The sequence below is a fragment of the Astatotilapia calliptera genome, chromosome 10 (genome assembly GCF_900246225.1).
Source record: "Astatotilapia calliptera chromosome 10, fAstCal1.2, whole genome shotgun sequence".
Lineage (NCBI taxonomy): Eukaryota > Metazoa > Chordata > Actinopteri > Cichliformes > Cichlidae > Astatotilapia > Astatotilapia calliptera.
This window is the reverse complement of record NC_039311.1, coordinates 10,688,947-10,701,011: the sequence shown is the minus strand read 5'-3', so window position 1 is coordinate 10,701,011 and position 12,065 is coordinate 10,688,947. Positions and strand designations below refer to the sequence as shown.

Sequence of the window (12,065 nt, the reverse complement as noted above, 5' to 3'; positions counted from 1 at the left end):
GTGTCATCCAATCAGAAGCTCAGGGAAGATTCTTGCTGTGCTGGTTCGAGCAAGTTCCTGAGTGCACACGTCAGTCTTGGCATCATGAAAAAGCGTAGTGCATAGATGATATCATTCCGCGGGGGAGGATTTTTGAGTACATTGTTGCAAACATAATAGCTTTGACTTTGAAATAATTATATTTATTATATTTATTATATTATAATAATTCATTATTGAAGAACTAAGTAACAAAAATTGAAGCAGTGGCTTTTGGAAGGGTCAGAACTACTTATGTATGCGGATGGACATTTACAGATGACCTATAAATAACTGCCAGCCAGAAAGACTCCCACAGTCCTGCTTGAAACTACAAAGGACAAGCTACGGAGCAGATTTGACATCAATTATCAATTATCAATCGTAAGGGTTTTTCTATTTTTTATTTCTTATTTACTTTTTATTTTGTTGGATGAACTATTGATTGTTTTTACAAATGTGTTGCTGTATCACTGTATTGCTGTATCAATGATGTTGTATCACTGTGTTGAACGTTATTAGGGTTTCGCTAACAAGTGCTAACAAAGGTCTACAAAATACAGTAGTTTTTCAGAATTATATTTTTCTCTTGTATAAAGTTTTTAACTATTTAATTGTCATTTCATCATCGATTTTCCTTTATTTACCACCGTTTTGTTACACAGCATTGTTTAGGTAACGTTCGCTTACAGTAACCTCCATTACCGGCTGCTGAACAAAAGGAATGTCACTCACTCAAAATGATGCTTGGGCTGAGATGGCTCCTGCAGTTCTCATTCTTAGGCGGGTCAGAGTAATATTATTTTATAGATTTTTAAAGCTTTTTAGTCCCTAGCTTGGACATTTATATTGTTTTTTGGTAAAGAGAATTTTAATCAGTAGTTTATTAATATCTGGGGCTTTTTGTATTAATTCTTAATAAGAATATACCTCAAATTTTATACAGGCGCAAACATGCAGATCTTTGTCAAGACCCTCACTGGCAAGACCATCACCCTGGAGGTTGAGCCCAGTGACACCATCGAGAACGTCAAGGCCAAAATCCAGGACAAGGAAGGCATTCCCCCCGACCTGCAGAGGCTGATCTTTGCTGGCAAGCAGTTGGAAGATGGCCACACCCTCTCTGACTACAACATCCAGAAGGACTCCACCCTCCACCTTCTCCTGCGTTTCAGGGATGGCATGCAGATCTTTGTTAAGACACTCACTGGCAAGACCATCACTCTGGAGGTTGAGCCCAGTGACACCATTGAGAACTTGAAGGCCAAGATCCACGATAAGGAAGGCATCCCTCCCAACCTGCAGAGGCTGATCTTTGCTGGCAAGCAGCTGGAAGATGACCACACCCTCTCTGACTACAACATCCGGAAGAGGTCCACCCTCCACCTTGTCCTGTGTCTCAGGGATGGCATGCAGATCTTTGTTAAGACCCTCACTGGCAAGACCATCACTCTGGAGGTTGAGCCCAGTGACACCATTGAGAACTTGAAGGCCAAGATCCAGGATAAGGAAGGCATCCCCCCCAACCTGCAGAGGCTGATCTTTGCTGGCAAGCAGCTGGAAGATGGCCACACCCTCTCTGACTGCAACATCCGGAAGAGGTCCACCCTCCACCTTGTCCTGTGTCTCAGGGATGGCATGCAGATCTTTGTTAAGACACTCATTGGCAAGACCATCACTCTGGAGGTTGAGCCCAGTGACACCATTGAGAACTTGAAGGCCAAGATCCAGGATAAGGAAGGCATCTCCCCCGACCTGCAGAGGCTGATCTTTGCTGGCAAGCAGCTGGAAGATGGCCACACCCTCTCTGACTGCAACATCCGGAAGAGGTCCACCCTCCACCTTGTCCTGTGTCTCAGGGATGGCATGCAGATCTTTGTTAAGACCCTCACTGGCAAGACCATCACTCTGGAGGTTGAGCCCAGTGACACCATTGAGAACTTGAAGGCCAAGATCCAGGATAAGGAAGGCATCCCTCCCAACCTGCAGAGGCTGATCTTCGCTGGCAAGCAGCTGGAAGATGGCCACACCCTCTCTGACTACAACATCCGGAAGAGGTCCACCCTCCACCTTGTCCTGTGTCTCAGGGATGGCATGCAGATCTTTGTTAAGACCCTCACTGGCAAGACCATCACTCTGGAGGTTGAGCCCAGTGACACCATTGAGAACTTGAAGGCCAAGATCCAGGATAAGGAAGGCATCCCTCCCAACCTGCAGAGGCTGATCTTTGCTGGCAAGCAGCTGGAAGATGACCACACCCTCTCTGACTACAACATCCGGAAGAGGTCCACCCTCCACCTTGTCCTGTGTCTCAGGGATGGCATGCAGATCTTTGTTAAGACACTCACTGGCAAGACCATCACTCTGGAGGTTGAGCCCAGTGACACCATTGAGAACTTGAAGGCCAAGATCCACGATAAGGAAGGCATTCCCCCCGACCTGCAGAGGCTGATCTTTGCTGGCAAGCAGCTGGAAGATGGCCACACCCTCTCTGACTATAACATCTGGAAGAGGTCCACCCTCCACCTTGTCCTGCGTCTCAGGGGTGGCATGCAGATCTCTGTTAAGACACTCACTGGCAAGACCATCACCCTGGAGGTTGAGCCCAGTGACACCATTGAGAACTTGAAGGCCAAGATCCAGGATAAGGAAGGCATCCCCCCCGACCTGCAGAGGCTGATCTTTGCTGGCAAGCAGCTGGAAGATGGCCACACCCTCTCTGACTACAACATCCGGAAGAGGTCCACCCTCTACCTTGTCCTGCGTTTCAGAGATGGCATGCAGATCTCTGTCAAGACCCTCACTGGCAAGACCATCACCCTAGAGGTTGAGCCCAGTGACACCATTGAGAACTTGAAGGCCAAGATCCAGGATAAGGAAGGCATCCCCCCCGACCTGCAGAGGCTGATCTTTGCTGGCAAGCAGCTGGAAGATGGCCACACCCTCTCTGACTACAACATCCAGAAGAGGTCCACCCTCCACCTTGTCCTGCGTCTCAGGGATGGCATGCAGATCTTTGTTAAGACACTCACTGGCAAGACCATCACTCTGGAGGTTGAGCCCAGTGACACCATTGAGAACTTGAAGGCCAAGATCCAGGATAAGGAAGGCATCCCCCCCAACCTGCAGAGGCTGATCTTTGCTGGCAAGCAGCTGGAAGATGACCACACCCTCTCTGACTACAACATCCGGAAGAGGTCCACCCTCCACCTTGTCCTGTGTCTCAGGGATGGCATGCAGATCTTTGTTAAGACCCTCATTGGCAAGACCATCACTCTGGAGGTTGAGCCCAGTGACACCATTGAGAACTTGAAGGCCAAGATCCAGGATAAGGAAGGCATCTCCCCCGACCAGCAGAGGCTGATCTTTGCTGGCAAGCAGCTGGAAGATGGCCACACCCTCTCTGACTATAACATCTGGAAGAGGTCCACCCTCCACCTTGTCCTGCGTCTCAGGGGTGGCATGCAGATCTCTGTTAAGACACTCACTGGCAAGACCATCACCCTGGAGGTTGAGCCCAGTGACACCATTGAGAACTTGAAGGCCAAGATCCAGGATAAGGAAGGCATCCCCCCCGACCTGCAGAGGCTGATCTTTGCTGGCAAGCAGCTGGAAGATGGCCACACCCTCTCTGACTACAACATCCGGAAGAGGTCCACCCTCTACCTTGTCCTGCGTTTCAGAGATGGCATGCAGATCTCTGTCAAGACCCTCACTGGCAAGACCATCACCCTAGAGGTTGAGCCCAGTGACACCATTGAGAACTTGAAGGCCAAGATCCAGGATAAGGAAGGCATCCCCCCCAACCTGCAGAGGCTGATCTTTGCTGGCAAGCAGCTGGAAGATGGCCACACCCTCTCTGACTGCAACATCCGGAAGAGGTCCACCCTCCACCTTGTCCTGTGTCTCAGGGATGGCATGCAGATCTTTGTTAAGACACTCATTGGCAAGACCATCACTCTGGAGGTTGAGCCCAGTGACACCATTGAGAACTTGAAGGCCAAGATCCAGGATAAGGAAGGCATCTCCCCCGACCTGCAGAGGCTGATCTTTGCTGGCAAGCAGCTGGAAGATGGCCACACCCTCTCTGACTGCAACATCCGGAAGAGGTCCACCCTCCACCTTGTCCTGTGTCTCAGGGATGGCATGCAGATCTTTGTTAAGACCCTCACTGGCAAGACCATCACTCTGGAGGTTGAGCCCAGTGACACCATTGAGAACTTGAAGGCCAAGATCCAGGATAAGGAAGGCATCCCTCCCAACCTGCAGAGGCTGATCTTCGCTGGCAAGCAGCTGGAAGATGGCCACACCCTCTCTGACTACAACATCCGGAAGAGGTCCACCCTCCACCTTGTCCTGTGTCTCAGGGATGGCATGCAGATCTTTGTTAAGACCCTCACTGGCAAGACCATCACTCTGGAGGTTGAGCCCAGTGACACCATTGAGAACTTGAAGGCCAAGATCCAGGATAAGGAAGGCATCCCTCCCAACCTGCAGAGGCTGATCTTTGCTGGCAAGCAGCTGGAAGATGACCACACCCTCTCTGACTACAACATCCGGAAGAGGTCCACCCTCCACCTTGTCCTGTGTCTCAGGGATGGCATGCAGATCTTTGTTAAGACACTCACTGGCAAGACCATCACTCTGGAGGTTGAGCCCAGTGACACCATTGAGAACTTGAAGGCCAAGATCCACGATAAGGAAGGCATTCCCCCCGACCTGCAGAGGCTGATCTTTGCTGGCAAGCAGCTGGAAGATGGCCACACCCTCTCTGACTATAACATCTGGAAGAGGTCCACCCTCCACCTTGTCCTGCGTCTCAGGGGTGGCATGCAGATCTCTGTTAAGACACTCACTGGCAAGACCATCACCCTGGAGGTTGAGCCCAGTGACACCATTGAGAACTTGAAGGCCAAGATCCAGGATAAGGAAGGCATCCCCCCCGACCTGCAGAGGCTGATCTTTGCTGGCAAGCAGCTGGAAGATGGCCACACCCTCTCTGACTACAACATCCGGAAGAGGTCCACCCTCTACCTTGTCCTGCGTTTCAGAGATGGCATGCAGATCTCTGTCAAGACCCTCACTGGCAAGACCATCACCCTAGAGGTTGAGCCCAGTGACACCATTGAGAACTTGAAGGCCAAGATCCAGGATAAGGAAGGCATCCCCCCCGACCTGCAGAGGCTGATCTTTGCTGGCAAGCAGCTGGAAGATGGCCACACCCTCTCTGACTACAACATCCAGAAGAGGTCCACCCTCCACCTTGTCCTGCGTCTCAGGGATGGCATGCAGATCTTTGTTAAGACACTCACTGGCAAGACCATCACTCTGGAGGTTGAGCCCAGTGACACCATTGAGAACTTGAAGGCCAAGATCCAGGATAAGGAAGGCATCCCCCCCAACCTGCAGAGGCTGATCTTTGCTGGCAAGCAGCTGGAAGATGACCACACCCTCTCTGACTACAACATCCGGAAGAGGTCCACCCTCCACCTTGTCCTGTGTCTCAGGGATGGCATGCAGATCTTTGTTAAGACCCTCATTGGCAAGACCATCACTCTGGAGGTTGAGCCCAGTGACACCATTGAGAACTTGAAGGCCAAGATCCAGGATAAGGAAGGCATCTCCCCCGACCAGCAGAGGCTGATCTTTGCTGGCAAGCAGCTGGAAGATGGCCACACCCTCTCTGACTATAACATCTGGAAGAGGTCCACCCTCCACCTTGTCCTGCGTCTCAGGGGTGGCATGCAGATCTCTGTTAAGACACTCACTGGCAAGACCATCACCCTGGAGGTTGAGCCCAGTGACACCATTGAGAACTTGAAGGCCAAGATCCAGGATAAGGAAGGCATCCCCCCCGACCTGCAGAGGCTGATCTTTGCTGGCAAGCAGCTGGAAGATGGCCACACCCTCTCTGACTACAACATCCGGAAGAGGTCCACCCTCTACCTTGTCCTGCGTTTCAGAGATGGCATGCAGATCTCTGTCAAGACCCTCACTGGCAAGACCATCACCCTAGAGGTTGAGCCCAGTGACACCATTGAGAACTTGAAGGCCAAGATCCAGGATAAGGAAGGCATCCCCCCCGACCTGCAGAGGCTGATCTTTGCTGGCAAGCAGCTGGAAGATGGCCACACCCTCTCTGACTACAACATCCAGAAGAGGTCCACCCTCCACCTTGTCCTGTGTCTCAGGGATGGCATGCAGATCTTTGTTAAGACACTCACTGGCAAGACCATCACTCTGGAGGTTGAGCCCAGTGACACCATTGAGAACTTGAAGGCCAAGATCCAGGATAAGGAAGGCATCCCCCCCGACCTGCAGAGGCTGATCTTTGCTGGCAAGCAGCTGGAAGATGGCCACACCCTCTCTGACTGCAACATCCGGAAGAGGTCCACCCTCCACCTTGTCCTGTGTCTCAGGGATGGCATGCAGATCTTTGTTAAGACCCTCACTGGCAAGACCATCACTCTGGAGGTTGAGCCCAGTGACACCATTGAGAACTTGAAGGCCAAGATCCAGGATAAGGAAGGCATCCCTCCCAACCTGCAGAGGCTGATCTTCGCTGGCAAGCAGCTGGAAGATGGCCACACCCTCTCTGACTACAACATCCGGAAGAGGTCCACCCTCCACCTTGTCCTGTGTCTCAGGGATGGCATGCAGATCTTTGTTAAGACCCTCACTGGCAAGACCATCACTCTGGAGGTTGAGCCCAGTGACACCATTGAGAACTTGAAGGCCAAGATCCAGGATAAGGAAGGCATCCCCCCCAACCTGCAGAGGCTGATCTTTGCTGGCAAGCAGCTGGAAGATGACCACACCCTCTCTGACTACAACATCCGGAAGAGGTCCACCCTCCACCTTGTCCTGTGTCTCAGGGATGGCATGCAGATCTTTGTTAAGACCCTCATTGGCAAGACCATCACTCTGGAGGTTGAGCCCAGTGACACCATTGAGAACTTGAAGGCCAAGATCCAGGATAAGGAAGGCATCTCCCCCGACCAGCAGAGGCTGATCTTTGCTGGCAAGCAGCTGGAAGATGGCCACACCCTCTCTGACTATAACATCTGGAAGAGGTCCACCCTCCACCTTGTCCTGCGTCTCAGGGGTGGCATGCAGATCTCTGTTAAGACACTCACTGGCAAGACCATCACCCTGGAGGTTGAGCCCAGTGACACCATTGAGAACTTGAAGGCCAAGATCCAGGATAAGGAAGGCATCCCCCCCGACCTGCAGAGGCTGATCTTTGCTGGCAAGCAGCTGGAAGATGGCCACACCCTCTCTGACTACAACATCCGGAAGAGGTCCACCCTCTACCTTGTCCTGCGTTTCAGAGATGGCATGCAGATCTCTGTCAAGACCCTCACTGGCAAGACCATCACCCTAGAGGTTGAGCCCAGTGACACCATTGAGAACTTGAAGGCCAAGATCCAGGATAAGGAAGGCATCCCCCCCGACCTGCAGAGGCTGATCTTTGCTGGCAAGCAGCTGGAAGATGGCCACACCCTCTCTGACTACAACATCCAGAAGAGGTCCACCCTCCACCTTGTCCTGTGTCTCAGGGATGGCATGCAGATCTTTGTTAAGACACTCACTGGCAAGACCATCACTCTGGAGGTTGAGCCCAGTGACACCATTGAGAACTTGAAGGCCAAGATCCAGGATAAGGAAGGCATCTCCCCCAACCTGCAGAGGCTGATCTTTGCTGGCAAGCAGCTGGAAGATGGCCACACCCTCTCTGACTGCAACATCCGGAAGAGGTCCACCCTCCACCTTGTCCTGTGTCTCAGGGATGGCATGCAGATCTTTGTTAAGACCCTCACTGGCAAGACCATCACTCTGGAGGTTGAGCCCAGTGACACCATTGAGAACTTGAAGGCCAAGATCCAGGATAAGGAAGGCATCCCTCCCAACCTGCAGAGGCTGATCTTTGCTGGCAAGCAGCTGGAAGATGGCCACACCCTCTCTGACTACAACATCCGGAAGAGGTCCACCCTCCACCTTGTCCTGTGTCTCAGGGATGGCATGCAGATCTTTGTTAAGACCCTCACTGGCAAGACCATCACTCTGGAGGTTGAGCCCAGTGACACCATTGAGAACTTGAAGGCCAAGATCCAGGATAAGGAAGGCATCCCCCCCAACCTGCAGAGGCTGATCTTTGCTTGCAAGCAGCTGGAAGATGACCACACCCTCTCTGACTACAACATCCGGAAGAGGTCCACCCTCCACCTTGTCCTGTGTCTCAGGGATGGCATGCAGATCTTTGTTAAGACCCTCATTGGCAAGACCATCACTCTGGAGGTTGAGCCCAGTGACACCATTGAGAACTTGAAGGCCAAGATCCAGGATAAGGAAGGCATCTCCCCCGACCAGCAGAGGCTGATCTTTGCTGGCAAGCAGCTGGAAGATGGCCACACCCTCTCTGACTATAACATCTGGAAGAGGTCCACCCTCCACCTTGTCCTGCGTCTCAGGGGTGGCATGCAGATCTCTGTTAAGACACTCACTGGCAAGACCATCACCCTGGAGGTTGAGCCCAGTGACACCATTGAGAACTTGAAGGCCAAGATCCAGGATAAGGAAGGCATCCCCCCCGACCTGCAGAGGCTGATCTTTGCTGGCAAGCAGCTGGAAGATGACCACACCCTCTCTGACTACAACATCCGGAAGAGGTCCACCCTCCACCTTGTCCTGTGTCTCAGGGATGGCATGCAGATCTTTGTTAAGACCCTCATTGGCAAGACCATCACTCTGGAGGTTGAGCCCAGTGACACCATTGAGAACTTGAAGGCCAAGATCCAGGATAAGGAAGGCATCTCCCCCGACCAGCAGAGGCTGATCTTTGCTGGCAAGCAGCTGGAAGATGGCCACACCCTCTCTGACTATAACATCTGGAAGAGGTCCACCCTCCACCTTGTCCTGCGTCTCAGGGGTGGCATGCAGATCTCTGTTAAGACACTCACTGGCAAGACCATCACCCTAGAGGTTGAGCCCAGTGACACCATTGAGAACTTGAAGGCCAAGATCCAGGATAAGGAAGGCATCCCCCCCAACCTGCAGAGGCTGATCTTTGCTGGCAAGCAGCTGGAAGATGACCACACCCTCTCTGACTACAACATCCGGAAGAGGTCCACCCTCCACCTTGTCCTGTGTCTCAGGGATGGCATGCAGATCTTTCTTAAGACCCTCATTGGCAAGACCATCACTCTGGAGGTTGAGCCCAGTGACACCATTGAGAACTTGAAGGCCAAGATCCAGGATAAGGAAGGCATCTCCCCCGACCAGCAGAGGCTGATCTTTGCTGGCAAGCAGCTGGAAGATGGCCACACCCTCTCTGACTATAACATCTGGAAGAGGTCCACCCTCCACCTTGTCCTGCGTCTCAGGGGTGGCATGCAGATCTCTGTTAAGACACTCACTGGCAAGACCATCACCCTGGAGGTTGAGCCCAGTGACACCATTGAGAACTTGAAGGCCAAGATCCAGGATAAGGAAGGCATCCCCCCCGACCTGCAGAGGCTGATCTTTGCTGGCAAGCAGCTGGAAGATGGCCACACCCTCTCTGACTACAACATCCGGAAGAGGTCCACCCTCTACCTTGTCCTGCGTTTCAGAGATGGCATGCAGATCTCTGTCAAGACCCTCACTGGCAAGACCATCACCCTAGAGGTTGAGCCCAGTGACACCATTGAGAACTTGAAGGCCAAGATCCAGGATAAGGAAGGCATCCCCCCCGACCTGCAGAGGCTGATCTTTGCTGGCAAGCAGCTGGAAGATGGCCACACCCTCTCTGACTACAACATCTGGAAGAGGTCCACCCTCCACCTTGTCCTGTGTCTCAGGGATGGCATGCAGATCTTTGTTAAGACACTCACTGGCAAGACCATCACTCTGGAGGTTGAGCCCAGTGACACCATTGAGAACTTGAAGGCCAAGATCCAGGATAAGGAAGGCATCTCCCCCGACCTGCAGAGGCTGATCTTTGCTGGCAAGCAGCTGGAAGATGGCCACACCCTCTCTGACTGCAACATCCGGAAGAGGTCCACCCTCCACCTTGTCCTGTGTCTCAGGGATGGCATGCAGATCTTTGTTAAGACCCTCACTGGCAAGACCATCACTCTGGAGGTTGAGCCCAGTGACACCATTGAGAACTTGAAGGCCAAGATCCAGGATAAGGAAGGCATCCCCCCCAACCTGCAGAGGCTGATCTTTGCTGGCAAGCAGCTGGAAGATGGCCACACCCTCTCTGACTACAACATCCGGAAGAGGTCCACCCTCCACCTTGTCCTGTGTCTCAGGGATGGCATGCAGATCTTTGTTAAGACACTCACTGGCAAGACCATCACTCTGGAGGTTGAGCCCAGTGACACCATTGAGAACTTGAAGGCCAAGATCCACGATAAGGAAGGCATTCCCCCCGACCTGCAGAGGCTGATCTTTGCTGGCAAGCAGCTGGAAGATGGCCACACCCTCTCTGACTACAACATCCGGAAGAGGTCCACCCTCTACCTTGTCCTGCGTTTCAGAGATGGCATGCAGATCTCTGTCAAGACCCTCACTGGCAAGACCATCACCCTAGAGGTTGAGCCCAGTGACACCATTGAGAACTTGAAGGCCAAGATCCAGGATAAGGAAGGCATCCCCCCCGACCTGCAGAGGCTGATCTTTGCTGGCAAGCAGGTGGAAGATGGCCACACCCTCTCTGACTACAACATCCAGAAGAGGTCCACCCTCCACCTTGTCCTGTGTCTCAGGGATGGCATGCAGATCTTTGTTAAGACACTCACTGGCAAGACCATCACTCTGGAGGTTGAGCCCAGTGACACCATTGAGAATGTGAATGCCAAGATCCAGGATAAGGAAGGCATTCCCCCAAGCCTGCAGAGGCTGATCTTTGCTGGCAAGCAGCTGGAAGATGGCCACACCCTCTCTGACTGCAACATCCGGAAGAGGTCCACCCTCCACCTTGTCCTGTGTCTCAGGGATGGCATGCAGATCTTTGTTAAGACCCTCACTGGCAAGACCATCACCCTAGAGGTTGAGCCCAGTGACACCATTGAGAACTTGAAGGCCAAGATCCAGGATAAGGAAGGCATCCCCCCCAACCTGCAGAGGCTGATCTTTGCTGGCAAGCAGCTGGAAGATGGCCACACCCTCTCTGACTGCAACATCCGGAAGAGGTCCACCCTCCACCTTGTCCTGTGTCTCAGGGATGGCATGCAGATCTTTGTTAAGACACTCACTGGCAAGACCATCACTCTGGAGGTTGAGCCCAGTGACACCATTGAGAACTTGAAGGCCAAGATCCACGATAAGGAAGGCATTCCCCCCGACCTGCAGAGGCTGATCTTTGCTGGCAAGCAGCTGGAAGATGGCCACACCCTCTCTGACTGCAACATCCGGAAGAGGTCCACCCTCCACCTTGTCCTGCGTCTCAGGGGTGGCATGCAGATCTCTGTTAAGACACTCACTGGCAAGACCATCACCCTGGAGGTTGAGCCACACCCTCTCTGACTACAACACTCCAACTCCACCCTCCACCTTGTCTTACGTCTCAGAGGTGGCATTAAATCAATTATTGAACACAGTTCCATTAATATTGCTTTCTTAAAATAAACAGATGATGGTATTAATGCCTTGTAACAAAAAAATTTTTTTTGTACATTTTTGATATCAATAAAGGATTGAACTCCACTTAAGTGTTGCAGCTTTTTCTATAACAACTTTCACATGACAGACAACAAGAGGGTAAAATAGACTTAATTTTTAGGGATGCCTTTTGCTGGAAAAGAATAGGCCTGTAAACTTTTCTCCTGAATAAAATATAAAACTAAACATGAATCATGGTTCAAGGCAGACATGATAAAACCATAAAATAAATTCTAACCAGTGCATTAAAAAACAAACAAAAAACAGGCCATAGTTTAAAATTATGATTTCCCAAAGCAATGACTTCTGCTGGTTCCATCCGATGTCTATGTATAAACAGCTAGATGTGACATATGCAAGAGAAATATAATGCCATCATTTCATATATGAAAGTGAAGATA

The 12,065-nt window shown here is 51.7% G+C and overlaps 1 protein-coding gene across 2 annotated transcripts; it reads left to right on the top strand.

Moving 5' to 3' along the window:
- Nucleotides 1-347: 347 nt before the first annotated feature.
- LOC113030103 (uncharacterized) lies at nt 348-11,576 on the top strand. 2 transcript variants are annotated; one of them, XM_026181226.1, is made up of 3 exons: nt 348-402; nt 965-9,456; nt 11,509-11,567. In XM_026181226.1, exons 2-3 carry the CDS (start codon nt 973-975, stop codon nt 11,527-11,529), a joined length of 8,505 nt encoding a protein of 2,834 aa, XP_026037011.1. In that variant the 5' UTR covers nt 348-402; nt 965-972; the 3' UTR covers nt 11,530-11,567. The 2 variants fall into 2 exon arrangements, with proteins under 2 accessions (XP_026037011.1, XP_026037010.1); XM_026181225.1 differs by having other exon boundaries at nt 965-11,576.
- The last annotated feature ends 489 nt before the right edge of the window (nt 11,577-12,065 follow it).

What these genes read in the sequence shown, in the direction of transcription:
- LOC113030103 (XM_026181225.1), top strand. Translation starts at nt 973, where the DNA reads ATGCAGATCTTTGTCAAGACCCTCACTGGCAAGACCATCACCCTGGAG.